The 26,978-nt window shown below is 54.0% G+C and overlaps 1 protein-coding gene across 1 annotated transcript; it reads right to left on the reverse strand.

Moving 5' to 3' along the window:
* Nucleotides 1-778: 778 nt before the first annotated feature.
* HAVCR1 (hepatitis A virus cellular receptor 1) lies at nucleotides 779-26,978 on the reverse strand. The gene is made up of 7 exons (XM_056113050.1): nucleotides 26,933-26,978; nucleotides 23,340-23,684; nucleotides 11,603-11,722; nucleotides 6,638-6,699; nucleotides 5,152-5,263; nucleotides 4,294-4,330; nucleotides 779-907 (listed from the first exon to the last, which is right to left on the reverse strand). Exons 1-7 carry the CDS (start codon nucleotides 26,976-26,978, stop codon nucleotides 793-795), a joined length of 837 nt encoding a protein of 278 aa, XP_055969025.1. The 3' UTR covers nucleotides 779-792.

A 26,978-nucleotide genomic window follows, 5' to 3' on the forward strand; every position in this document is an offset into this window, starting at 1 on the left:
CATGCCACATGCAAGGTAAGTGCCCTCCCTGCTGGGCTGTCACTCTGGACCCTGAACCCACTCCCGATTCTGGCCAAGATTCTTGATCTCACACACAGGACAGCTGCCTCTCCCCCAAAGGGCTGACAGGTCTCTGCGTGCCTACAAACACCCAGGACACAGCACAAAGGATCAGCGATCACAGTGTCATTGATGCTGTCCCTGCCTGCCCCCTCTTCCCACTCCCAGGATCTGCTTGGTCCTTCCAGGCACTTGGTCCAGGCAGATTCCAGAAAGAGAGACACACCCCCTGCTTCCAGGTCCAGGAGGGGCCCAGCTGCTCATCACCGTGACATCGCCCACAGCTCAAGGTCCAGTGAGCCCATCTCTGTGCCCTCTCAGAAACCAGAGGGAAATAAAAAAAAAAAAAAAGAGGGAGACCCTCCCAGATGTTAATTCCTGAAGATGCAAAATGAAAAAAACACGGGGAATCTTGAAATGCTTCCCAGGGGGTCTCCAGTCCCCCACAGCCAGATGGATGTGCAGGGGTACCCAAACTGAAAGTTCCTTGCCTCTCTCCTCAAAAGGGGGCTCTAAAGGGATGTGGGGGGTGGAAGAGGAGTGTCTAAAGTGAATCTACAGTTCCAGAACGTTCCGCTTCCCGCAGGAGTGTGTGGAAGTGTGGTGCCTCGGTTTCCAGGCGTGGGGACTGTGCTCGTGACTCTCCTTTGGGGTCCCACACCGCAGGGTGTGTGGATTAGAACGGCATGGGGGGGCCCGAGGAGGGGGTTGCCGGAGTCCACGGGGCCTGGCCTAGTCCACGACGTAGGGGTTGTCCTCCACTGTGTAGATATTGTCTTCCGCTCGGACCCGAGCCGCAGCCGCGCTCTGCAAGGCTGTCATCGGGGGGCTGTGCAGGGTCACCATGCTGCAGAGAGAAACAGATGGTCAGGAGCCAGAGCCATAGCACGGTGGGGAGGGCGCTCGCTGAGCATGCAGCCAACCTGGGTTCAATCCCTGGCATCCCATAGGGCCCCCCTGAGCACTGCCAAGAGTTCTGATCCCCAAGTGCAGAGCCAGCAGTCAGCTATGAGCACTGCTGGACGTGGCGCCCAAATAAAATAAAACAAAAAACCTTAATGTGGGGGCCAGAGTGATAGTCTGTGGGGAAGACGTTTGCCTTGCACACAGGTGACTTGGGTTCGATCCCCGGCATCCCATAGGGTCCCCCGAGCACCGCCAAGAGTAATTCCCGAGTGCAGAACCAGGAGTAAGCTCTGAGCATCGCCGGGTGTGACCCAAAAAGCAAAAAATTAATTAATTAATTAATTAATTAAAAAGATGAGGAGCCAGAGCGATAGTACAGCAGGTAGGGCATTTGCTTTGCACTCAGCTAACCCAGGTTCGATCCCTGGTACCACGTGTGGTAGTAGCGCCCTGTCAGGTAGTAGGGCCCTGCATACAGAGCCAGCAGTCAGCCTGGCCACCGCTGGGTGTGGGCCCCCCTGCACCCCCCCAGAAAAAAAAATAGTGTGAGCCACCAGTGGTACACGCCTCCCAACAGGGCATCCAAGTATGAGCCACATCTCAGGCCAGACTCCATAGCCGCAACCGCCGCATGTCATCAAATTACATCCGATGACACTGGTTACAGAGACAGGTCTCAGACCCAGCCCGGATGCCCAGCGGAGAAACTAGCCTGAGTTTAGTTGGGGTGACAAAGTCGAGGTGCGTGTTCTGGGTTGGTGTCTAACAGCCTTCAGGCAGATTCTTTGTTGTTTTGGGGTCACACCAGTGATACCCAGGGGTTAATTACCTTTTTGGATCAAAAACCCTATGGGATACCAGGGATCAAACCTGGGTCGGCCACATGCGAGGCAAATGCCCTCCCCACTGTACTATTGCTCTAGGCCCTTAACTTTTCTTTCTTTTCTTTTCTTTTCTTTCTTTCTTTCTTTCTCTTTTCTTTTCTTTCTTTTTCTCTCTTTCATTCCTTTTTTTACTCTTCTTTCATTTTTCTTTCTTTTGGGGTCACACCCAGTGATGCTCAGGGGTTCCTCCTGGCTCTGCACTCAGAAATTACTCCTGGCGCTACTTGGGGGACTCTATGGGGTGCCGGGGATGGAACCAGATTGGCTGTGTAAGATGGATGTCCTCCTCGCTGTGCTATCTATTGCTTTGGCCCCTCAAAGAGATCCTTTTTTTTTTTTAACACTATGGGATGTTGGAGATTCAACCTGGGTCAGCAACATGCAAGGTCAACCCCTCCCCGCTGGACTATGGCTCCAGCACCCCCTCCCATGCCTGCAATGAAGCAGATTCTTAAGCCCGGTTAGTGACCTACTTCCTGTCTTCGAGGGGTGCAGGCGATCAAATGTGGGAGCAGAACCAAGGCGTCACACTGCCACCCTTCTCACTAGCATGCTCTGGGGCATGGGGCCTAGCACACACCACAGTCAGAATGTGACAGTTGGCGGCTGGTGACTCTCCCTAAGCTCAACCCGCCCAGAACACTGCGCCATAGTCACCATCTGGGCTTCAAGGTCCTTAATTCGATGACCAATCATTACAAAGTCAATGACTGAGTAAAGGACCATCACTGGCGGTGGTACTTATAACATCATTTATGTAACAATGATTGTAATAATGATGCAATACCTCGGTCAGTAATTAGCATAGTCATGGATGATGGCAGTGTCCGACGAATTAAATTTAATTCACTTAATGACCAATAGTTAAAAAGCCCAATGTTTGGCCCTGGTGTAATGCCATTAGCTCTGGAGGAGCCTAGGGTCCGAGCCCTCGGATCCCGATGACATCACTGGGAAATGTTTGCTCTCTGCATTGTGGGGGTTGGGTTTTGCATTTTTGCTTATTTCTATTTGACAGCCTTCTCTGGAGTAGGTTCCCGGATAAGCACGTGCTTCAAAGTGGACCTTTAAGAGGCTGGAGCAATAGTCCAGTGGGAAGGGGGTATGCAGCTTGTATGCAGCTGACCCAGGTTGAATCTCCGGCATCCCATAGGGTCCCCCAAGCACCACCAGGAGTAATTCCTGAATGCAGAGCCAGGAGGAACCCCTTGAGCATCACTAGGTGTGGCCCAAAACCCCCAAAGATAATTTTAAATATAAAATATATAAATAAAATTTTAAAAGTTCACGGGGCGGGGGCGGGGGGCTGAGCAATAGCACAGCAGGTAGGGCGCTTGCCTTGCACACAGCCGACCCGGGTTCAATTCCCAGCATCCCATAGGGTCCCCTGAGCACTGCCAGCGGTAATTCCTGAGTGCAGAGCCAAGAGTAACCCCTTTGCATCGCCAGGTGTGACCCCCCCCAAAAAAAACAGTTCACAGGGAATGGATGGACCATCAGTCCCAAAGTTGCTTTTCCCCAGAGAGAGAGTTAGTATTGTGAGTATATATACATGTGTGAGTGTGTGCATGATGTGAATGAGTGTGTGAGAATATGTGAGCATGTGTGAGAGTCTCTAAGACTGGTATATGTAAGTGTGTGAGAGTGAGTGTATTGGTGTTATAAGTGTGTCTATGAATGTGTAGGAGTGTGTCAGTGTGAGAGTACATTAAGACTGCAAATGCGATGTGTACAAGAGTGAATGACAGTGAGTATCTGAGTACTGGGAGTGAGTGTATGAGTGAGTGGGTGTGAGTGTGTGTGAGCGTGTACAGGACTGAACGTGGTGTGTATAAACATGAGTGCATGAGAGTGACTAGGTAACGTGAGTGCGTGTAGGAGTGTGTGAGTGTATGAGAAAAGTGTGAGTGTGGTGAGCATACACGGGAGTGCGCGTGAGAATGTGAGTGTGAGTACAGGTATGAATGAATGTGAGTGTCAGATTGTGAATACTATCGTATTGCATAGATGTGCATGCAAGTGAGTGAGTGTATTCGTGTGAATGTGTAAGTGTGAGTCGAGTTTGAGAGCATGTGTGTGTATGAAAGAGAGAGACAGAGAGACAGAGAGACAGACAGGCAGGCTCGCAGACAGACAAACAGACCCTGTGGTGGTCTCCCTGCTGACTTCTCTGGCAGACCCCAGACCTTCCACTCACATCCCCACCCTAAGCACTGAAGGAGACTCTGGAAAGTTCCGTGAGGAAAGAGGCGAACGCTTCTCTCCCCGTGCATGAGGATCGACTGGGTGGGTGCCCAGGAAATGAAACAGGAAGTGCTGAGGACTGGGAGCACCTCTGGGAGAGCTTCGGGCACAGAGGGTAAGACAAGGATGAAGAGAGGCACTGAGGAACCTCCCTGGGTGGCAGCTGGCCAGACCCCGAGGTGCAACCAGCCCCACCTACCTCAGCTGCTGCTGCTTCCTCCTCAGGAGCAAGTGCTCTGCATTGGGGAAAAGAAAAGGAAGTGGGTCAATGGAAGGTTCTGGAAGGTCTCTTCAAACAAGGTCTTTCAAGCGAACAGAGGGGTCACAGGGATAGGACAGCGGGTAGGGGGTTTGACTTGCATGTGGTCGACCCTAGTTTGACCCCCAGGCATCCAATAGGGTCCTTTGAGCACTGCCAGAGTGATCCCTGAGTACATAGCCAGGAGGAACCCCTGAGCATCACCAGGTATGACCCCAAAAGCAAACAAACAAACAAACAAACAAACATCCCTCCAAACCAAAAAACCAGTGGGAGGTGGGGGTTAGGGATGTGTGGGTCCCTTTGGCCAGTCAAAGTGCTAATGTCTGCCCTCACCCCCATGTCTCTGCTGCCTGTGGGTGCTGTTAGACTGCCTCACACCCCACCGCCTGTACCCCATTATGGGTGACCCAGGAGGGGAAACCTGCCCTATTCCCTCCACTGCCCTCCGCTCCATTGTGGGGAGAGGATCAGGGGAGGGGAGGGGAGGGGAGGGGAGGGGAGGGGAGGGCCGGAACAGGGCACTGGGCAAGGCTGACACCTGACCCTGTCTACCCAAGCCTCATGGTCCTGTGTTCCGCTAGAGAATCCCCATCTCTCTTATCCTCCCCTTTGCTCTTCACAAGCCCAAGAAGAAGAGAAAAGGGATGGGGGGAGGGAGGGAGGGAGGGAGAGAGAGAGAGAGAGAGAGAGAGAGAGAGAGAGAGAGAGAGAGAGAGAGAGCCAGGGCCGCTGCCCGGAGCCCCAGGGAGCTGCCATCTCAGGCCCCAGGTGGGCTCAAGGCTTACAAGGACTTACTCTTAGTGACCAGGACCACCAGAATGGTGACCAGCACCGCTGCTGTGATGGAGAGGCCAATGTAGAGTCCCCTGCTGGTCACCTTCCATGGGTTCTGGGCCAGCGACGTGAGCTAAGAACACAGTCAGGAGCAGATGGCAACTGGTTACGGTGGGAAGTACATCGCCGAGGGTCTCCTCTGGACCCTGTTTCTCCTGCTAGCTTCTTGAGGGAGCCCCCATCCCACCCAACCCCAGCAGGCCACGCCCAGAAGGTCACGTATCCTATCACCAGGAGGGTCGAGAGAGAGCACAGGAGTTAAGGTGCTAGGCTTGCACCCAGCCAACTCTGGTTTGCTCCCCGGCACTGCATAGAATCCCCAAGTCCCATTAGGAGTGATCCCCTGAGCGCAGTGCCAGGAATCAGCCCTGAGCACAGAACCAGGAGTCAACCCTGAGCACGGTGCCAGGAGTCAGCCGTGAGCACAGAGCCAAGAGTCAGCCCTGAGCACCACCAGGTTGCATCTTCGCCCTCCCAGCTCCTCCTCCCCTGCCCCAAGTAAAATGCAAGTATCAACAGGGGGCCTGGAGAGATAGTCCAGCGAGGAGGGCATTTGCCGTGCACGCTGCCAACCAGAGTTCCATGCCCGGCATCCCATAGGGGCCCCTGAACACCGCCAGGAGTAACCTCTGAGCATCACCAGGTATGGACAAAAACCCAAAATAACAAAACCGCGTATGACCAGAAATGGCCCTGGGAGCCTCCACCAGCCACCCCCACCCCCCTAAACACTCTTTTGTTCTAGAAAACTGTTTTAACAGGTTACTTCCAGATACCGGGGCTCTACGTGACTTCTGTTTTCCTTTATGCATCGCTGACACTCAGAAATGAAAGTGTGGTTTTAGGCCAAACCTCCTGCGATACGTTTCTCTTTTGGGTCTGGGGCCCCACCCAGCGATGCTCAGGGTAGACCTGGACCAAGCGCAGGTGCCAGACCTTGCTGCCCTCTCAGTTCCCAACATGGCTGTGTTTTTTTTTCTTATCTTTTTGGGTCACACCCGGTGATGCACATGGGTTACTCCTGGCTCTGTGCTCAGGAATTACTCCTGGCGGTGCTCCGGGGAGCCTATGGGATGCCGGTGATTGAACCTGGGTGGGCCTTGCTCTAGCCCCTTCCGGACATGTTTTACCTAAAACTCACACACACACACACACACACACACACACACACACACACACACATTCTGTTTTGTTTTAAATCCAGGACAAAAATCTCTATCCAGCATGCATGGTGGGAGTGATACAAAATACCTCTTTCTCAGGCCTCCCCAAGGCACTGGCCCACCTAGAGCTCCAGGGATGAGCCTAAGAGCCCTGGGGAGGAGCCCCTGCACTGACTTCCTTCCCTTTCCAACAACACATGACGCTTGTCGTCAGGCAGGCTAGCCGTGGGCCTGGTGCGCTCAGGACAAGCCCAGGGCGAATGAAGAGGCAGTGACATACTCACCGTCTGATTCTCACGCCAGGCGTCGTCCCACGTCTGCGTCACCACGTCCGTGCCATTCCCATCTGCTCGAAACATCAGGGAAAATGCATGAGGATGACAGACAAGCCTCACTTTGTAGGCTTTCTCTCTGCAGACACCCAGACCAGCCGAGCTGCCTTCCAGGGCTGACTGAGAGGCAGGATCTGAGTGTCAGTGATCAAGGCCAAGAATTGCCACATTGTTGCAGGGGCAAATTAAATCAGCCAGGCTATTGCTATACTGTCTTGCCAACTAGGCTTAACTTCTTTTATAATATATATATTTTTGTTTTTTTGTTTAGGGGTCACAACTGGCGATGCTCAGGGATCACTCCTGGTGGTGCTTGGGGGAGGACCCTATGGGGATGTCGAGGATCGAACCTGGGTCGACTGCGTGCAAGGCCAGAGCCCTCCCCGCTGTGCTATCTTTGTGGCAAAAACAAAGGCAGAGACACACCAAACACTGCCTAAAGCTTCTGCAGTGGCCGACAGCCAAAACAGGTGGCAAAGAATCACAGCCAGGAGTGACCCCCTCCCCCTCTCAAAAAAAATAAAAGATGTAAAAATGAAAAGCTGAATCATATTCTGCAGGGGGTGAAAAAAATAGCTGGAAGGACCCACCTATGTTTCAGGATGCTGGGCCGAGATTCTGACCCAAAGAGTTTTGAGAGATTTTTTGTTTTTCCTTTTTGGGTTATACCTGGCGACGCACAGGGGTTACTCCTGGCTCTGCACTCAGGAATTACTCCTAGCAGTGCTCGGGGACCGAACCTGGGTCAGCCGTGTGCAAGGCAAACACTCTACCCGCTGTGCTATTGCTCCAGTTCAAGAGACTGTTCTCCTGTTGTTCATCGATTTGCTCGAGCAGGCCCAGTAACGTCTCCATTTTGAGACTTGTTGTTACTGTGTTTGGCATGTCAAATCCATCACGGGGAGCTTGCCAGGCTTTGCCGCGCGGGCGAGATACTCTTGGTAGCTTGCTGGGCTCTCCGAGAGGGGCGGAGGAATCGAACCTGGGTCAGCCAGGTCGGCCGCACGCAAGGCAAATGCCCTACCCGCTGTGCTATAGCTGAATTTTGAAAATTTAATTGGATAATTAACCCTATGGGATGCCAGGGATCGAACCCGGGTCAGCCATGTACAAGGGGAAACAGCTGCACATGCTAGGGGAAAACGCCTTCCCCACTGTGCTATCACTCCAGCCCCCAAGATCCCTCCTCCCCCTCCCCCCATTCCAGGTCCCCACTTGTGTCCCCCAGCCTCACCCCACGCAGCCCTCACTACCACAGGTCTGCAGTGGCCGTCCCGAGCACCCACACGCCCTACGGCCACACCATGACCACCCAGCCAACTCACTTTCACATAACCACCGCGCTTCCGCCTTGGGCCCTTGTGACCACTTTTGGGGGTGGTTTTTCTTTTGTTTGGGGGCCACAGCTGGCGATGCTCAGGGCTTCCCTGGGTTCTGCACTTAGGGGTCACAGTTGGCGATGCTCGGGCCAGGCAAGTGAGTGCCCTCCCAGCTGCACTGAGGCTCTGGCTCCCAAAAGCACTTTAAGGGGCCACATGGGGGAAAAACCTTGTCCCTAACCAAGGCACTTTGGACATGTACAGCATCAGTCCCAGGTCACACAAGCAGATGGGCCGTGGGCCGCCTCCACGTCTATATCCCATCATGCACAAGGGCCAGACCCTGGGTGTTTTTTTTTTTTTAATTTTTACTAGTGAAACACCATGAGGTACAGTTGTAGACTTACAAACTTTTGTGCTTGGGTTTCAGTTATACAATGATCAAGTACCCATCCTCCACCAGTGCCCATTCTCCACCACCACTGATCCCAGTGTCCCTCCCACCCCACACCCCCCCCCCATCCCACCCTGCCTCTGTGGCAGAGCATTCCCTTTTGTTCTCTCTCTCCTTTTGAGTGCTGTGGTTTGCAAAAGAAACTTTGGTACATCTACACAATGGGGTACTATGTAGCTGTTAGAAAGGATGAAGTCATGAAATTTACATACAAGTGGTACTACATGGAAAGCATCATGCTAAGCGAAATGAGTCAGAAAGAGAGGGACAGACATAGAAAGATTGCATTCATCTGGGGAACATAAAGTAACAAAATAGGAGACTAACACCCAAGAATAGCCAGATAAGTACCAGGAGGTTCACTCCATGGCTTGGAGGCCAGTCGAACATGCTGGGGGAGAAGGCATCTCAGGTAGAGAAGGGAGCACCAAATAAAGGGTATTGGGAGGATCCTCCCAGGATGGGAGATGCATGCTGAAAGTAGACTATAGACCAAACATGGTTGCCACTCAATGCCTCTTTTTTTTTTTTAGACTAAACCGTCTGTGATCCTGATGTCCCTGCAGGCCACATGCACAGTCCAGTCTGCCTGGGTGGCTGGGCAGGACTTAGAGGGTAGCAGGAAGTGCAGGGATGGGAGTCTATTTAGTAATGGCATTGCGATGGGGTACCTGATGTGCACACACACACACACACACTCACATACTCACATACTCTCACATTCTCACACACACACACTCACACTCACACGTACACACACACACACACACGTGGTGGCATGGCCGAGGTTTATACCCATGTAAGTAGGACAGTGACCCTTGTCCTGACACAGGAAGACAAGACGCCCCCACCCTGGGTTTGTGGGGGTCCCCAGGTACCACGAATCACGCCCCTCACCTCCCACAGATGCTGGACCTCAAGGGCACAGGGAGGGGAGGACGGGACAGTTGCTGGTGGCCTGACCTAGGGGTGTCAGAGGGCCGAGGAGCGGCACCTCAGTCAACACACAGCCCTTTCTCAGGCACAAGGACAAGTCCGGAGGAGTCAGGGGGATGCTGAGGGCAGGGGGCCGCCTCTCTCCAAAGCCCAGTCTCGGGGCTCCCCGAGGTGGACACCCATCAGAACCAGCTCCGGGGCTGCAGATAGGACAGCAGGGAGGGTGTTTGCCTTGCACAACCCGGGTTCCATTCCTGGCATCCCACAGGGGTCCCCCAAGTACCACCAGGAGTGATCCTGAGTGCAGAGCCAGGAGGAATCCCTGAGCATCGTCAAGTGTGCACCCGCCCCCCCCAAAAAAAGCCTCGAGAAGATTGTGGGGGGCGGTTTCACGGAACCCACCACTGCCACAGGAAATGGGGCTGCAGTCACACACTCATTTGTCCCAGCCTTGCTATGGGAGGGCGTCAGTGACTCAGCCAGGCTTGGGGGGTCTGCCCCTGCAGCCAACCCTCGTGGGGGGGTGAGGGTGGGTGGGACACGACCACACCTGTTCTAGAAAGCTCTGCGCAAGTCACCATATCTCAGGCTCCTCCTGATCCCACAACCCTGCGGCTGCCGCCTGGGAACCATCATCTCTTCTCACTGTCTTTTCAAGCGCCTGCCAAGGAATTCCACTCTCGACACCAAATGTCACCACGGTCTGATCACCGTGAATGTCACTCTGGTCTGCCTGCACCCCCAGATCTGCTTCCAGGAAAGGGGCATGACAGGGAGGCGAAGGTGGGGTGGGTGGGGTGCAGGCCCTTAGCCACTCACTCCCCTCGAGGGGGGCCTAAGGGCGTTAGGAAAGGCTGGGGGGTGGGGTGGGGGCTTCGGTCCCCCGTGTTGATGACTGGCCTGCCTCAAGGAGCTTTTGAGGGGCTGGAGCGATAGCACAACGGGAAGGGCGTTTGCCTTGCATGTGGCCGACCCGGGTTCAATTCCCAGCATCCCATATGGTTCCCCGAGCACAGCCAGGAGTAATTCCTCAGTGCATGAGCCAGGAGTAACCCCTGTGCATCGCCGAGTGTGACCCAAAAGCAAAAAAAAAAAAAAAGTCTCTGAGGGGAAGCCAGAGTGAAAGCACAGTGAGTAGCGAGAGAGTACAGCGTACAGCGGGGGTGGGGTGGGGGCTGTTTGCCTTGCATGCGGTCAACTGGGTTCAATCCCCAGAGACCCACCACGAGTGATCCCTGAGCACAGATCCAAGAGTCCTCCCTGAGCACAGAGCCAGGAGTTCGTTCTGAACACTGCCTGTGTGGCCCAAAAACCAGAAAGAAGAAAGAAATTAAAAAAAAAAAAGGCTGGAGGTGTGGAGGGTGCTGGCCTGGCACATGCCTGAGCTGATCCAGGCTTAATCCCTGGCACCCCACCGGGTCCAGAGGAGGGATCCAAGCGCAGAGCCAGGAGGAAACCCTGAATGCCACCAGGTTTGGTGCCCACCGCCCCACTCCCCCCAAAGAAGCGTCCCTGAGCTGCGTCACAGGGGCGCAGAAACCCAGGATGGAACAGACAGCAGGGAATGGCTCACTCGGGACCCCAAAAGCTGCACCAGGGGGTGCTAGAGTGATAGCACAGAGGGGAGGGTATTTGCCTTGCACACGGTGACCCGGGTTCGATTCCCAGCATCCCATATGGTCCCCTGAGTACCACCAGGAGTAATTCCTGAGTGAAGAGCCAGGAGTAACCCCTGTGCATCGCCGGGTGTGACCCCTCCCCCCAAAAAAAGCAAAAGTTCTACTTGGGTTTTTGCCGCATCTGACCCCAAGGGAACCAGAACTGAGCCACATCTTTGAACCAAGACTGCACCAGGCAAGGGCCACACTGGCCAGTCCCCAGGCCCCCCAGTGGACATCCTGAGTGGACACTGGACTGCCAAGGCACCGACCAGGCACCCTCACAGGCCCTGGGCTCCAGATCCTCGTGGCCCCACAAGCATCCTGGGGGCTCAGCGTGAACCCCCTTAGGCCACAACAGCAACAGGCATATGCTCAAGGCCCAGTGCTAACCCCTGGGAGTCCCACTGCGGGTACCCCAGCCCCATCTTCGGGCCTGCAAAAGGTCTTCCGGGTGACCGGGCAGAGGTCACCTGTCATCATCCAGAGGACCCCTCGGGTGGGCCCACCCAGGACGCCCCTGAGAGTGCCGCCTGGGAAGAGGAGTTACCTGGAAGGCAGGAGGGTGACGGGGAGCTGGTGGGGGGTGCGGGGCTGGGCTCCTGCCAGGTGGAAGGCTGTAGCTCGGGCCTGGGCGTCCGAGTAGTGGCTGGACTAGCCGGGCTAGTTACTGGAATGAAAAGAAGCGAAGCATTGTAGTCCCCGGGCACAGAAGCAAGCTGGAGAAAACACAAGGCTGAGCCCAGAAGTCAAAACAACAACAAGGAACTGCCCCAGAATTCCCGTCAGGAAGTGACCAGCCAGCCCCCTACAGGCACGCGCTCACGGGCCCAATTCCTCACCCAAAGTTGGGGGGATAGAGAGAGGGGGATCGAGGGGGTGAGAGAGAGAGAGAGAGACAGACAGACAGACAGAGACAGACAGAGACAGAGAGACAGAGAGAGTTGGACGGAGAGAGGAGATCAGGAGAGAGGGGAGAGGGAAAGAGAGAGAGTACAGCGGGGAGGACACACACACACACACACACACACACACACACACACACACGGCAGCCCGATTTAATCCCCGGCACCCCATAGGGTCCCCGTGTCTGCCAGGAGTGATCCCTGAGCACAGAGCCAGGAGTCAGCCCTGAGCACTGCTGGGTATGGCCCCTCACACACACCCCCACATAAAATGATGCCCACTTAGAAAAGTTGGGGCGATGGGCAAGAAATGGCACAGCAGGGAGGGCGCTGGTGGGGAATGTGGTCAGGAGGGTTTGAATCCCCCACACCACACAGGGTCCCCTTAACACTGCCCGGGGGTACTTCTGAGCACAGAGCCAGGAACAGCGCCTGAGCACTGCTGAATATGGATACCCCCACCCCATGTCCATCCCCCCCCAAAAAAGAACGAAACCCAAACCCAAATATATTGAAAGGATCTGAGGCTTTGCATAGCCAGGCGGGCATCTCAGGAACAAAGCGGATTTCTAAGACGCTGTGAACCGTGTAACAATACAGCCTGTGCTCAGTAATCCCTCCAGACTTATTACTAAAATATCAAAAATCCAAAATCATATGGACATCATATGCGCTTCATAATCAGCAACAGAAAACAAATGATTTAAGATGTCTTTTTGGCAGGTCTGATTGTTGGGGGAAATTCCAAATAATAATGGCGGATCATTTGTCGTAATATTGAATGTGATCAACTTAGAGAGAAGGTCAATTGGAAATCTGCCACACGGGCACAGAGAGGGGTTGGGGGGGGGTATACTGGGGTTCTTGGTGATGGGAAATGTGCACTGGTGAAGGGATGGGTGTTTGATCACTGTCTGACCGACCGAGACTTAAACTGAAAGGCTTTGTGGCTGTTCTCATGGTGATTCAATAAATTAAAAATTAAAAAAAAAAAAACAAAACCAATAACAGCCTGTGCTTATCATTATTAAATATCAACTGTGGGGGGGGAGGGGACAGCAATGCAGTGGATAGGGCTCTTGCTTCTCTTGCACAAAGCCGAGCTGAGTTTAGTCCCCAGCATCCTATAGGAGATCAGACGAGATCGGGTGCACTCAGGATGGTATGGCCGTGGGCTGGAGCGATAGCACAGCGGGTAGGGCGTTTGCCTTGTACAGGCCGACACGGCCGACCCGAGTTCAATTCCTCCGCCCCTCTCGGAGAGCCTGGCAAGCTACCGAGAGTATCTCGCCCGCACGGCAGAGCCTGGCAAGCTCCCCGTGGCGTAGTCGCTATGCCAAACACAATTAACAACAAGTCTCACAACGGAGAAGTTACTGGGCCCGCTCGAGCAAACCGATGAACAACGGGAGGACAGTGCTACAGTGCGATCCTATAGGAGCTCTCCCCCACCCCACCCCCACTCCGCCCAGCACTGCCAGGAGTGATCCCTGAGTGCCATGCCAGGATTGAAGTCCAATCCCCAAACTTTTACCAGCTGTGGGGGTGGAGAAGTCGTAGGGCAAGTGGGGGGCCCTTAGAAGCCCTGGACACAGCTGGGCATCACCAACCAACAAACAACAAACAATGGGCACTCAATCATTGTTGTATGACTGAAACGTAAGCACGAAGGTTTATAAGTCTGCAACTGCACCTCACAGTGATTCATTCAAAAATAAATAATAAATCAATAAAATTTTTAAAAATAAAACAAAGAAACAACAGTATCTGTGTATATGTCACCTGCATCTTTTATAGTCCCAGGAACCCCTGAATATACACGACCTACACAGCACACCTCTGCCCCAACCCCCCACCCCCTGGGGGCATTTATCCGGCTGAGTGAGCGTTCACTGGCACAGAACAGACCCATGGTGGGGGGGGGGGTGTCCTGCCCCCTGCACCTCTTCATCTGCATTCCTTCCCACCCCCCACCTCCCCATGCCCGGTTCCCGGAGTTCTCGTGAGGATGACACAGTGTCCGGATGTCTTCATGGGGTAATGATTCACCACCACCCACGCGGGGGGCTGCCTGGACTCTGGACCCTCTGTCCTCTCCCACTGAGGTTCGGGTCTCTCAGCTGGCTGTCCCCCTCCCGCCCCCGCCCAGAAACCGGGCAACTTCCCCCACTGCAGGGGAGCGGCCCACTCTGCCGCCACATTTCCTGGGGGCCCTAGAGATCCCAACTCCTACCTCTGCACCAGCTCTCAGAGCCCAGGGGCATCAGAGACAGTAACAGGGGCTAAGGCACTTGCCTTACACACGGTTGCCCACGGGGGTCCGGTCCCTGGCACCCCATGTGATCCCCTGAGCCCCACTAATGTTACCTAACAAATCTGCTTTCGTTGTTCTATTTATTAAACATTTGCTATCATCTGCTATACTCTTCTATAGTTTAAGAACACCTCCTCCTCACACTGCAAGGAAGGGTTCCGAGTTTGTAAGCATCAGACCCTAAAGATTTAAGAGCAGGGGGCTGGGGTCAATGTACAGTGGGGAGGGAGTTTGTCTGGCACACAGCCATCTGGGGTTCAGTCCCCGGAATCCCGTAGGGGTCCCAGAGCACCGCCAGGAGTGATTCCTGAGTGTAAAGCCATCATCTATGAGGGCTGTGCGAATCCCAAGGAGACTCTGGGATGACTCCCTCACAGACCGGGGATTCACAGTCACTTGTGCTATTAAGGGGTGGCAAAAAACGTACCCTGGTTCTGAGCTGTGCAGAGAGATGGTCTGTTCTGTGTGAGGTATGGCTGTAATTTCTTCTTTGGGGGGGGGGGGGGTCACACCCGGTGATGCTCAGGGCTGACTCCTGGCTCTGCACTCAGGAATTACTCCTGGTGGTGCTTGGGGGACCCTATGGGATGCTGGGAATCGAACTCGGGTCGGGCACGTGCAAGGCAAATGCCCTCCCCGCTGTACTACTGCTCCAGGCCCCGGCTGTAGCTTCAAAGCCTTACTGATACGGCTATAAACCAGATCTTGTTTTGTTTTTTAAATTTTTTTATGTTTTGGCTTTTTGGGTCACACCTGGTGATGCTCAGGGGTCCCACCTAGCTCTGTACTCAGGAATCACTCCTGGTGGTGCTCGGAGGACCCTCTGGGATGCCGCGGATTGAGCCCAGGTTGGCCACGCGCAAGGCAAATGCCCTTCCCTCTGTGCTGTCGCTTCAGCCTCCAGACCTTATTTGAAGAACTGTAAAAACTGTATATTTACTTGGGCCTGGAGAGTACAGAACAGGGCGCTCGCCATGCTGGTTCGATTCCCGGCATCCCAGAGGGTTCCCTGAGCACACCCAGGGGTGGGGAGCATGGGGCAATAGCAGGGTGAACTGCACCCCAGTGAATGTGCACCCCAGAGCTCACTCATAAGCTCTGTGAGCCTGTGCCCCGACCCGGAACGCCACGGGGTCCTAGAAACCACCCGCTTCCTCCCACACCGCTGCAATTCCCCCTCACTGCAATCCAGGAAACCACATGCAAGGCTGAGTCACCGGTGCACGTCCCCCCCAACCCTGACACCGATGTCTGTCAGCCTTCTCAAGCACAAACCCGGGGTCAAGGGCCAAGTCAATGAATTCTCCAGTAAGTGGTTTTTCTCACAGACTTGTACGGCTTTGAAATCCTGGCCTTGGCCACACAGTCCATCTCGGTACCCACTAGGGCAGAGCGACTCCTGTTCCCTCCTTGTTGAACACACACATCTCCAGGAAAGCTCATCTTCATCCCACAACTAACTGGAAAACTCCAGGGGCCAGAAAGATAGTACAATGGGTAGCGCACCTGCCAACATGGATTTGATCTCCGGTATCCCAAATGGTCCTGCGCATTACCAGGTATGGCCCCAAAACCAACCAAAACCAAAACAAAACAAAAAACCCTGTTCTGTGGCCACCTGTATTGCAAACCATAACACCCAAAAAGAGAAAGTAAAAGGGAATGTGCCTGCCACAGAGGCACGGGGGGATGGGGTGGGGGTGGTGGGAGGGATACTGGGAACTTTGGTGGTGGAGAATGGGCATGGGTGGAGGGACGGGTACTCGATCATTGTATGACTGAAACATAATCATGGAAGTTTGTAAGTCTGTAACTGTATCTCCCGGTGATTCATTGCAAAATATTAGCACTGTAGCACTGTCCTCCTGTTGTACATCGATTTGCTCAAGCAGGCACCAGTAATGTCTTCATTGCAAGACTTGTTGTTACTGTTTTTGGCATATCGAATACGCCACGGGGAGCTTGCCAGGCTTTGTCGCGCGGGTAGGATACTCTCGGTAGCTTGCCAGGCTCTCAGAGAGGGATGGAGGAATCAAACCCGGGTTGGCACGAACAAAGCAAACGCCCTACCCACTGTGCTATCGCTCTAGCCCATTAAAAAATATTAAAAAATAAAATTTAAAAAAATATGCTAGTGTTCTACCCGTCCCACTAGGTCTTTATAAATCCACTGTTTGCTTTTTTTTTTTTTTTTACGGGCTTGGGGGCCACACCCCCAGCGGTGCTCAGGGCTTACTCCTGGCTCTGCATTCAGGACATCACTCCTGGTGGGGCTCAGGGGACCATATGCGGTGCTGGGACCCAATCCACATGTAAGACAAACACCCTCCCTGCTATACTTCATAGCTCCAGCCCCTTCACCGTTTGCTTTTCCCGTTGGGATATGCAGCATCTTTGGCTATTTCTATTTATTATTTTTGGGGGGGAAAGAGTCACACCTGGAGAGGCTCAGGGGTTACTCCTGGCTCTGCACACAGGAATCACTCCTGGCGGTGGTCGGGGGTGACCCTATGGGATGCCAGAGACCGAACCTGGGTCGGCTGCATGGAAGGCCAACGCCCTCCCCGGTGGACTATCGCTCATGCTCCTTTTGGGCATTCCTAGGCCAAAGGGGCGCTGCTGGTGGGTGCCAGGCTGGAGGTGTCCCTTCGGACATCAGTGATCTGGAGATATGTGTTGGCTCAACTTCGCAGGGAGAGGGTGGGCAGTGCACAGGCCTGGCCTGAGTTCCAGATGAACCTCGGCCAAGCTCAGAGCACTGTCGCTGGGAGCCCGACTCTGCTCCTGGACGCTCATGGCCAGAGACCACGACAGGAAACAGGACAGAGACCAAAGACCAGGACAGGAGGGGCTGGAGCAATAGCACAGCGGGTAGGGCATTTGCCTTGCACGCGGCCAACCCAGGTTCGATTCCCAGCATCCCATATGGCCCCCTGAGCACCACCAAGGGTAATTCCTGAGTGCAGAGCCAGGAGTAACCCCTGTGCATCGCCAGGTATGACCCAAAATGGAAAAAAAAAAAAGACCGGGACAGGAAACAGGACAGCCTTGGGGATGAGCTGATGGAGTCTGAGAGAGGCCGGGGACCAGGGAAGGACAGGCTGGTCCCCTCTCCTCCTGCATGCCCTGTCCTCACCTCCTAGCTGCGCATGGCCGCTCCAGACCCCCGCCCTCTCCCTGGAGGGCTCACCCGCAGGGGTCAGCATTGGGGGGACTGGGAGGGGCAGGTTTGAGACGGAGGGTGGGTGAAACTTCACACCAAATGCCCGCACTTGGGAAACTTAGAGGTCCCCTAGCATGGACATTGCTGAGTCCTGGAGAAGGGCTCTGTCCACTGCCCTCCTACATACTGCATATTCCCAGCGGTCCCTGGCCCCTCCCTCTGGGAGAACTGGGGGGCACAACTCCCCACTACCCTCTGCACTCTGCCCTATGCCCTGGCCTTATCTGAGAAAAAAAAAAAGAAAAAGCGGGAGAAAGCGTCTCTCTGGGGGGGCTCATCCCAGAGGATGAGGAACAAGAAGGCAGGGGGTTCTGATATGCCATAGAAGAAGCCCCACCAAGGCTGTGTGTGTATCAAGATGGCCCCTAAAACCTGACACTCTGGGCCAGGGACAGTACCTCGGGCAGGACTCCTGCCTTGGGCAGGACCTACCTGGGTTCGATTCTCAGCACCCCATTAGGATCCCCTGTGCACTACCAAGAGTGATCCCTGAGCCAGGAGCAACAGAACCAACAACAACAACAACTGTCACTGTCACTGTCCTCCCGTTGTTCATCTATTTGCTCGAGCGGGCACCAGTAATGTCTCACAACAAATTGTGAGACTTGTTACTGTTTTTTGAAATAACAAATATGTCATGAGGAGCGTGCCAGGCTTTGCCGTGAGGGCAAGATACAACAAAAAGATTTGAAATTTGAAATTGGGGGCTGGAGCGAGAGTCGATCAGGAAGGGCATTTGCCTGGCACGCAGCCGACCAAGGTTCAATCCCCAGCATCTCATAGGGTCCACCCCTCTCCCCCCAGCACCGCCAGGAGTAATTCCTGAGTGCAGAGCCAGGAGGAACCCCTGAGCATCGCCTGGTGTAACCCAAAAAGGAAAAGAAAATTAAAAATTTAAAACTAACCTCAGGAGGGCTGGAGCAATAGCATAGCGGGTAAGGCATTTGCCTTGCATGCGGTCAACCTTGATTCGATTCCCAGCATCCCATATGGTCCCCCGAGCACCGTCAGGAGTAATTCCTGAGTGCATGAGCCAGGAGTAACCCCTGTGCATCGCCGGGTGTGACCCAAAAGAGCAAAAATTTAAAAAGAAATAAATAAAACTAACTTCAGGGCTGAACCTGACCTCCTGGTAGCGCTTGAGGGGGACCCTATGAGATGCCAGGGATCGATCCTAGGTCAGCTGTGTTCAAAGGCAAACACCCTCCCCACTATACTGTCCCTCCAGTCCCAGCCTTCTCACTGAAAATTCCTTTTTAATCCTTGAAAATCCCACGCTGCTGTGGAGAGTCAATAAGCTAATGAGGCATGTAAGGGCATCAGACGAGATTCTAACCAGTGACGCAGACAGAGGGTCCATCTGAACATGCCACGATCAGACTGAGGGATGGGAACGTGGTGTTTAAAACTGGGCCCGGGACTGGAGCGATAGTCCAGCGGGGAGGACGTTTGCCTTGCAAACGCCCAACCCGGGTTTAATCCCCTGCACCCCATCGGGTCCCCTGAGCACCTGCCAGGAGTGATTCCTGAGTGCAGAGCCAGGAATAACCCCTGAGCATGGCTGGGTGTGACCCCCCCAAAAAAAGCAAAAATAAATAAATAAATAAAAGTGGGCCCCCCCCCCTTAGGGTCAGAGATAGGACAGAAGTTATTAAGGCACTTTTCCCAACACGTGGCCAACCCCTACCACTGACGAGTCCCTGTTCCCCCTCCCCCCAGCACCTCCAGGTCTCACCTCGCCCCATCCCCCCAACAAATCACAGGAATTGTAAGCCAGTGGGACGCTGTTCTGCCTCTGGACCCCCCCTCCCCATGCAGGTAGGGTGGACGAGGCCCTTGGCGGGGCTCTGAGCCCTCCCCCTTTGTCCGGCAGGAGGAGGAGCGGGGATGCCGGAAAGCAGGGATGTAGGGATGCGGGGATGCGCGCGCGGTTTACCTGGCCGGGGGAGGGTCCGCGAGGGCGCCAGCGTTGTAGGAGCCGAGGTGGTGAGCCTGGGGACTGCGGGGGTGCTGAAGGGCCCTGCCGGGGTCAACAGGGGAGGGGCAGAGTGAGCCAGGCAGGTGGTGCCAGCCTGACGCCCCGTGAGTCTCGTGAGTGGGCGGGAACGGGCACAGACCCCCGCCCAGCTCCACGCCCCCCTCAACAGGAAGCAGCTGAGGTCTCCGAGAGGCACTTGGGCTTGCCTGGATGCACAAACCTAGAGGGCTGAGGGACAGGTCAGAGGCGGGGCGGGGCAGGAATGATAGTCCAGCCGGGAGGAGCAGGGTTCGATTCCCAGCATCCCGAGCACCACCAGGAGTCACTGCTGAGTGCAAAGTCAGGAGTCACCCCTGAGCGTTTGGGGTGCTCCTCCTCCAGGTAGGAGGGGAAGAAAGATTCATGTTACCAAGTAAACAGCATTTGGGGTTCCGAGCCACAGGGCAGTGGGGAGGGCCCCGGGCCTTGCAAGGAACCGGGTTTAATCCCCCGCCAGCCCATCCGGGGCCCCTGAGCACCGAGCCAGGAGTCAGCCCAGTGCATCACTGGGTATGGCCCCATAGCCAAATTAATTCACTACAAAAACAGCATTCAGCTCCATCCCCTTGGTTCCCTTCACATGGACCTTTACTGAATAAATAAATAAAACTAGGATAGCACAGTGGTCAGGGCATTTGCCTTGCACGCGGCCGACCTGGGTTCAATCCCCAGCATCCCATATGGTCCCCTGAGCACGGCCAGGAGTCATTCCTGAGTGCAGAGCCAGAGCACCCCTGTGCATCACTGGGTGTGACCCAAAAAGAAAAAATAATAATAAAAGAAATAAAACCAATCTGTCCTGAGCAACAGCTTGGCCTTGCACGCGGCTAACCTGGGTTCAATCCTGGCATAGGGTCTCCTGAACCCGACCTGAGCACAGTCAGGAGTCAGCCCCAAGTACCATTTTGGGGGCCCTCCCCCACCCCCGGAAAAAAATTTAATTTTAGTCTTCACTGGGTCTCTCTAAAAGGAGGAGACCAACCTGGTATCATCAGCTTAAGGAGACAGAGGGGCAAGAGGGAGAGAATAAGAAGGACTAATTGTGTGTCTTCCCAGTGTTTAGAGAACCACGGCCACCACCCTGGATAATCTCAGGACTGGCCCTAGAAAAGCTAGAATTACAATCAAGTCCAATCTCCCGGTCTGGCCAAAGTAGCATTTGATGAAAAATCCTGGGGCCAAAGCTCTTACTTTACAGTCTCTTGCTTTACAGGCAGCAGACCCGGGTTCGATCCCTGATATACCATAGGGTCCCCGGAGCCCTGAGCCACAATGGATACAGCCAACCCCCCCCCCCCCCAAAAAAAGGAGAGGCTGGAGTGATAGCACGATAGGTAGGGCGTTTGTCTTGCACATGGCTAACTCAGGTTCAATTTCCAGCATTCCATAGGGTCCCCTGAGCACCACCAGGAATGATTCCTGAGTGCAGAGCCAGGAGTAACCCCTGAGCATTGCCAAGTGTGACTCAAAAAGCAAAAAAAAAAAAAAAAAAAAAAACCCCGGTGTTTGTCAGGGTTCTGCGGTTCTGCTTATCTAGCAGGAAGGAACTTCCGGAGGAGACAGGGAGAAAAGCTAAGAAATAAATTTTATGGAAAGGGAGAGTTGGGGGGGGGAGGGTCAGGCGGTGGGAAGGGCTGGAAGGTGCACACTGCAGGTTCCCTATCTAGCACCACAGGGTCCCTGAGCACCCCCGGGGCGGGACAGGAGTCCCCTCTGAGCACTGCCAGGATTAATGACCTAAATGAAAGGGGAAGATGGGAGCAAAAGAAACAGTCTGAGAGATAGTTGGAAATGATCACTGGGCGAGAACAGAGTGTTAAGGGAGGTAAAGGGATATACATAATAACGTTTCAGTATCTGTATTGCAAACCACAAAGCCCCAAAAAGGGGAGGGAGGGAGAGAGACAGAGAGAGAGAGAGAGACATAGAGAGACAGAGATAGAGAGACAGAGAGAAACAGAGAGACAGAGAAACAGAAAGAGACAGCGAGACAGAGACAGAGAGAGAGACAGAGACAGAGAGAGAGAGGGAGAGATGCCTGTCATAGAGGCCTTTGGGGGGGAGCGCTGGGCCGTGGGCAGTAACTCCTTTTCCGAGCTCATCTCTGGGAGCCTGTTCCACTTCCCAAACCTCACTTACTGCCTCAGGGCCATGGCCTCTCTCTGCCCACCTACTTCCCAAAAGGACAGGTATCTGGGAAACCGAAACAGTTGCGATCTGTCCTGGCTGGGGTTCCATCTGCTGGTCCTGGTCTGCGAGTGGTTGGAGGCTAAGGGCAGGATTCAAGACAGACCCGTAGCATAGCAGGGAGGGCATTTGCTCACGACCAGCCTGGGTACGATCCCCAGCACTCCATAGGGTCCCCCAAGCACCGCCAGGAGTGATCCCTAAGTGCAGAGCCAGGAGTCAGCCCTGAGCACTGACCAGGTGTGGAAGGAGGAGCCCCTTCCCAACACCACCCCTGCAAAAAAAAAAAAAATTCAAACCCCAGCCAAGACTGGGAAGGAGAGTGTCCAGAGGTCTAAGGCTCTGCCCAGCCTTTCATGTGGCCCATCCTGGCTCCATCCCCATCACCACGTGGTCCCTCCAACTTTGCCAGCATTGACCCCGGGGGGCCCGAGCAGCAAAAAGCACTGTCAGGTGTAGCCCAGACCCTTTCTCTCCAAAATAAAACAGCTAAATAGGGTCAGAGCCATAGCACAATGGGTAGGGAGTTTGCCTTACACACGGTCAGCCTGGGTTTGATCCCCCACATTCCACTGGGGCCCCTAAGCCCACCAGGAGCGATTCCTGATTGCAGAGCCAGGAGTAACCCCCGGAGCATTGCTGTTGTGACCCAAAAAGCCGGAAAAAAATTTTTTTCCTTTTTGCTTTTTTGGGGTCACACCTGGCAACGCACAGGGGTTACTCCTCGCTCTGCACTCAGGAATCACCCCTGGCAGTGCTCAGGGGACCATATGGGATGCTGAGAATCGAACCTGGGTTGGCTGCATGCAAGGCAAACGCCCTACCCACTGTGCTATTGCTCCAGCCCCAAGAAAAACTTTTTAATTAAAATAAAACAGTTACAGCCAGGTCCAGAATTCTGACATTTCCACCCCTCCCCCACCAGCCCCACCCTCCAGGGATGTCTGGAGCACACTCGGGGTCCCAGCTGCTCTGGGCTTCCCTAAATCGTCTCCTAGATATAGATCCTGCAAGTCAGCTAGTTTCTACCTTAGAGCGGACATAATCTCAGCCCTCCCTCCATAAGGGAAATGAGCCCCAGGGCCATGGGTGGGAAACAGCAACTAAATTAAGTTCCTCTTAATTAAAAAAAAGCAAAAAGAAAAAAAAGGAATTGCTTGTCTCTCCCCAAACAGAGATAAAGCATATTAAGGCCCCGGGTATTAACTTTGATAGCCAACAAGGTCCGAATGGAAGAAATTAGATAGGAAAAGCATCGGAAAACCAAGAAATCGGGGCTGGAGTCATAGCACAGTGGGGAGAGCATTTGCCTTGCATGCGGTCGACCCGGGTTCGATCCCCAGCATCCCATAAGGTCCCCCGAGCACTGCAGGAGTAATTCCTGAGAGCAGGGCCAGGAGTCATCCCTGTGCATCGCCGGGTGTGACCCAAGAGGCAAAAAAAAAAAAAATCCTTCCACGAAGACCCATGAGGACATTTCACCATCTGGTGTGGGGAATTTGTGAAATTCTTCAGAACCGAAAGTGGAATGCCTGGGGCAACAGGACAGTGGAGAGGTAGGTGCCCTACATGCAGCCGACCCAGGTTTGATCCACGGCATCCCGCAGGGTCCCAGAGTGGACCGGCTGAAGCTTCACTCACGGGGTCTTAACTCCAGGGAGAAGACGATTTTCTGGTCATTGAACCAGCCCCGGTGCTCGATGCGGCAGCAGTAGAGGCCACTATCAGTCAGGATGGTGTCCTCGATGGTGAGAGACACGTTCCCCTCGGGGATTCTGCCCTTCAGCTTGTAGCGAGGCGACTTCCGGGAGGTCACGCGGGAGCCGTCGGTCCAGATGAGGGTGTCTGAGCACTGGGAGGAGGGGCAGGACCCTCGGCCCCAGCACATGGTGGTGGTGACCAACCCGCCGGCCGTGGAGTAGGTGCAGGGCAGTGTGACGGGATGCCCCGTCACCCCCGAGACCACGATCGCAGCCATGGTGGCATCTGCAAGCAGAATAGAAACTGAGGTCAGGCCCTTGGGGACAAGTGCCCAGCTTGTGGGAGCTTCCCTGAGTGAGGGTCCCTGGGGACAGCCCCAAATCCAAATTGAAATAAAATCAGGCCATTGTGGGGCTGGAGCGATAGCACAGAGGATAGAGCGTTTGCTTTGCACACAGCTGACCCAGGTTCAATTCCAGGCATCCCACAGGATCCCCAAGCACCGCCACGAGGAATGCCTGAGTGCAGAGCCAGGAGCAGACCCTGTGCATCTCCGGGTATGACAGAAAAGCAAAAAAAGCATAATTATTAAAAAAATAAGGCCATCAAGACTTGTTGGCCAGGACAGTAGGGAAGACATGAGGCCAACCCAGGTTTATCCAGGAACAGAGAGACAGGAGTGAGTCCTGAGCACCACCGGGGGGCTCAAACAAACAATAACCACCACCCCCCCCAAAAAAAGAAAAACCCAACCACTATTGGAGCTGGAGCAATAGTCCAGAGGATAAGGCGCTTTGCTTCACATGCAGCTGACCCAAGTTCAATCCCCGGCACCCCATAGTGTCCCCCAAGTGCACTAGGATCCCTGAGCACAGAACCAAACCAAAAAAATAAATAAAACCATAATCAACAACAACAACAAAATGTTGGCTGGAAGGCAGAAGCCAACATAGAATTGGAAACTAGCTCTGGGAAAACAAGCTGAAGCAGGGCTGGAGCGACAGCACAGCTGGGAGGGCGTTTGCCTTGCACACAGCGGACCACACGCAGAGACCCAGCTTCCCATAGGGTCTCCCGAGCACCACCAGGAGTAATTCCTGAGTGCAGAGCCAGGAGTAACCCCTGAGCATTGCCGGATGTGACCCAAAAAGAAAAAAAAACAGACTGAAGGTCATTATCATGGGGATTAAGCCCATGTTAGCCAGGTTGCTAAGGAGCTTGAGAGCTCATTACGGGCTCTGAATGATGCCACCCCCCCCCCCCATCTAAGCAGCACCCCCTTCTTCAACGTTCATCACTTTGGAATTCCAACCACTGCATGGTTCCCCTGAACTACACAGTTCCCCTGAGCATCGCTGTGGAACACTGAGCACTGACTCAGGAGTTGCCCCCCCATCCCCCATGCCCGAGTATTGCACCCAAGGGGGAAAAAAAAAAGTTCCTGAGTTGCTTGTCCCAAGGAACCTGAAACTGGAAGCCAAGGCAGCCACGGGCTGACTGGCCGACTGGCCGACTGGTGCCACTTCACCAAGAAGGAAGCACTCTCTGGGGGTACATCTGTCTCACCAAACACCATCAGGAAGCTCCCCCAAAGCTCTGAGGCTCACCCCTTCCCTGACAGGGCGGGGGGGATGCGGGTGCCTGTGAGTTTGGGAAGTGCCCCATGTTACCTCCAAGAAGACAGGATCTGGCTGGGACTCTTTGGCTCTTTTATTTTGTTCTTATTGTTTTGTTTTGGGGGCCACAGCCGGCGCTGCTCAGGGCCAACTCCTGACTCTGTGCTCAGGAATCACTCGTGGTGGGACTCCAAGGGGTCCTAATAGAGGTGTTAGGGATTTAACCCAGGTTGGCTATGTGCAAGGCTTGTACCCGAACTGTATCTCCCTGATCTTAAAGTATAGAGATTGTAAGGTAGGTGTCCTATCTGCTGTGTTATCACTCCAGCCCCAAGGGAAAAAATTTTTTTTGTTAAATTTCAAGTTCCAGGGATCCAACCCAAGGTTCGGGGATACACCTGGCAGTGCTCAGGGGTTACTCCATTCTCTGTGCACAGCAGTGACCCCTGGTGGTACTCAGGGGGATAGGTAGGGCCAAGACTTAAAGCATTCATTGTTCCAGCTATAGCTGGGCAAGGGTCTTAACCTCTGAACCCTCTCTCTAGCCCCTTAAGATTAGTTTCCCTTGGGCTAAAGCAATTAACACAATGGGTAGGGCTTTGCCTTGCATGTGGCCAACCTGGGTTCGATTCCCAGCATCCCATAGTCTCCCGAGCACTGCCAGGAGTATTTCCTGAGTGCAGAGCCGCAGAGCCAAGAGTAAGCCCTGTGCAATGCCAGGTGAGACCAAAAAAAAAAAAAAAATTACTTTCCCTGATGGAAAAAATAATGGGGGGGGGTCACACTGGCTATGCTTAGGGGTTACTCCTGGCTCTGTGCTCAGGGAGCCAGGGGAGTCAGGGATTGAAATCTGGCCAGCTGTGTGGAAGGTAAGTGTCCTATCTCCTGTGTTATCACTCAAGCCCCAAGGGGAAAAAAATTTTTTTTAATTTCAAAGTACCAGGGATTTAACCCAGGGCGGCATGCCTGCAAGGCACAAATGTCCGCTCTGAGCCCTGGGCTTTCCACACCTCAGCTTAGGTTTCAATTAACAAAGGAAAACAGCTCATTTTTAAAATGGGAAAAGTTAAATCAAGAAGGATCTTCCACACACACCCTTCCACTATTTTTTTTGTCTGTTTGATGCCACATCTGACAGTGCTCAGGGACTCCTGCTGACAGTGCTTGGGGATCACTCTCACGCAGTGTTGGAGCTCAAACGGGCCAGCCACCTGCAAGGCCAGCGCCCAAGCCCTGGTTCTATCTCTTCTGCACTCAGTGTTCCCTTTTCTCCCTCCCAAGTCTGCGAACAAACTGATTTGTTTTTCTATCCCGGATGATATCAATTCCTCAGTGTTCTCCCTCCATGGATACAAAGTTTCTAAATGAAACCGACTTTGCTTTGGAAGCTAACCGTTGCCCATGGTCCAAGAGATAATAAATCACAGACGGGTCCCAGGAATAAGGTTCCCGACTTTCCACCCATCCCTCCCAGTCCCTTCTCCCTTTCTAGTTTTTCACCCCCTGAGGTCATGAACATCAGCCCCTTTTCCCAATTAAACGCAAGTGGCATCAGGATCCCAACTAAACACGGCAGACATGCCCCCCCCACCCCGAACCAGAGATTTTTTTCAGCCACAGCCTTGAAGCAAACTTCATCAGAGCAAGAAATTCATCCCCGTAGGTCCGGAATAATACTACAGCGGGGAAGGCGTCTGCCGTGCACACGGCCGACCAGGGTTCAATCCTTGGCATCCCATAGGGTCCCCCAAAACCCACCAGGAGTAATTCCGGAGCACAGAGCCAGGAGTAAGAAGTGAGCACAACTTGTGTGCACACACACCCCCCTTCACCCCACCAAAAAAAAAAAATTCCTTCGCCCTCATTTGTCACTTGCCCACCTCCCTGCAAAGCCCCTCGCGGCTCCCAGCCACATACCTGTCACGAGGACCAAGAGGCCGGTGATGGCAGCCCACGGGTGCAT

The sequence above is a fragment of the Sorex fumeus genome, unplaced genomic scaffold (assembly GCF_029834395.1).
Source record: "Sorex fumeus unplaced genomic scaffold, SorFum_2.1 ptg000019l, whole genome shotgun sequence".
Classification (NCBI taxonomy): domain Eukaryota; kingdom Metazoa; phylum Chordata; class Mammalia; order Eulipotyphla; family Soricidae; genus Sorex; species Sorex fumeus.

Coding starts and splice junctions, on each gene's coding strand:
- HAVCR1 (XM_056113050.1), bottom strand. CDS start 26,978: ATGCACCCGTGGGCTGCCATCACCGGCCTCTTGGTCCTCGTGACAG. Junction 11,723..23,339: donor CTCCCTGGAGTTAAGACCCC/GTGAGTGAAGCT, acceptor TTTTCATTCCAG/TAACTAGCCCGGCTAGTCCA. Junction 908..4,293: donor AGGAAGCAGCAGCAGCTGAG/GTAGGTGGGGCT, acceptor TTCTCTCTGCAG/CATGGTGACCCTGCACAGCC.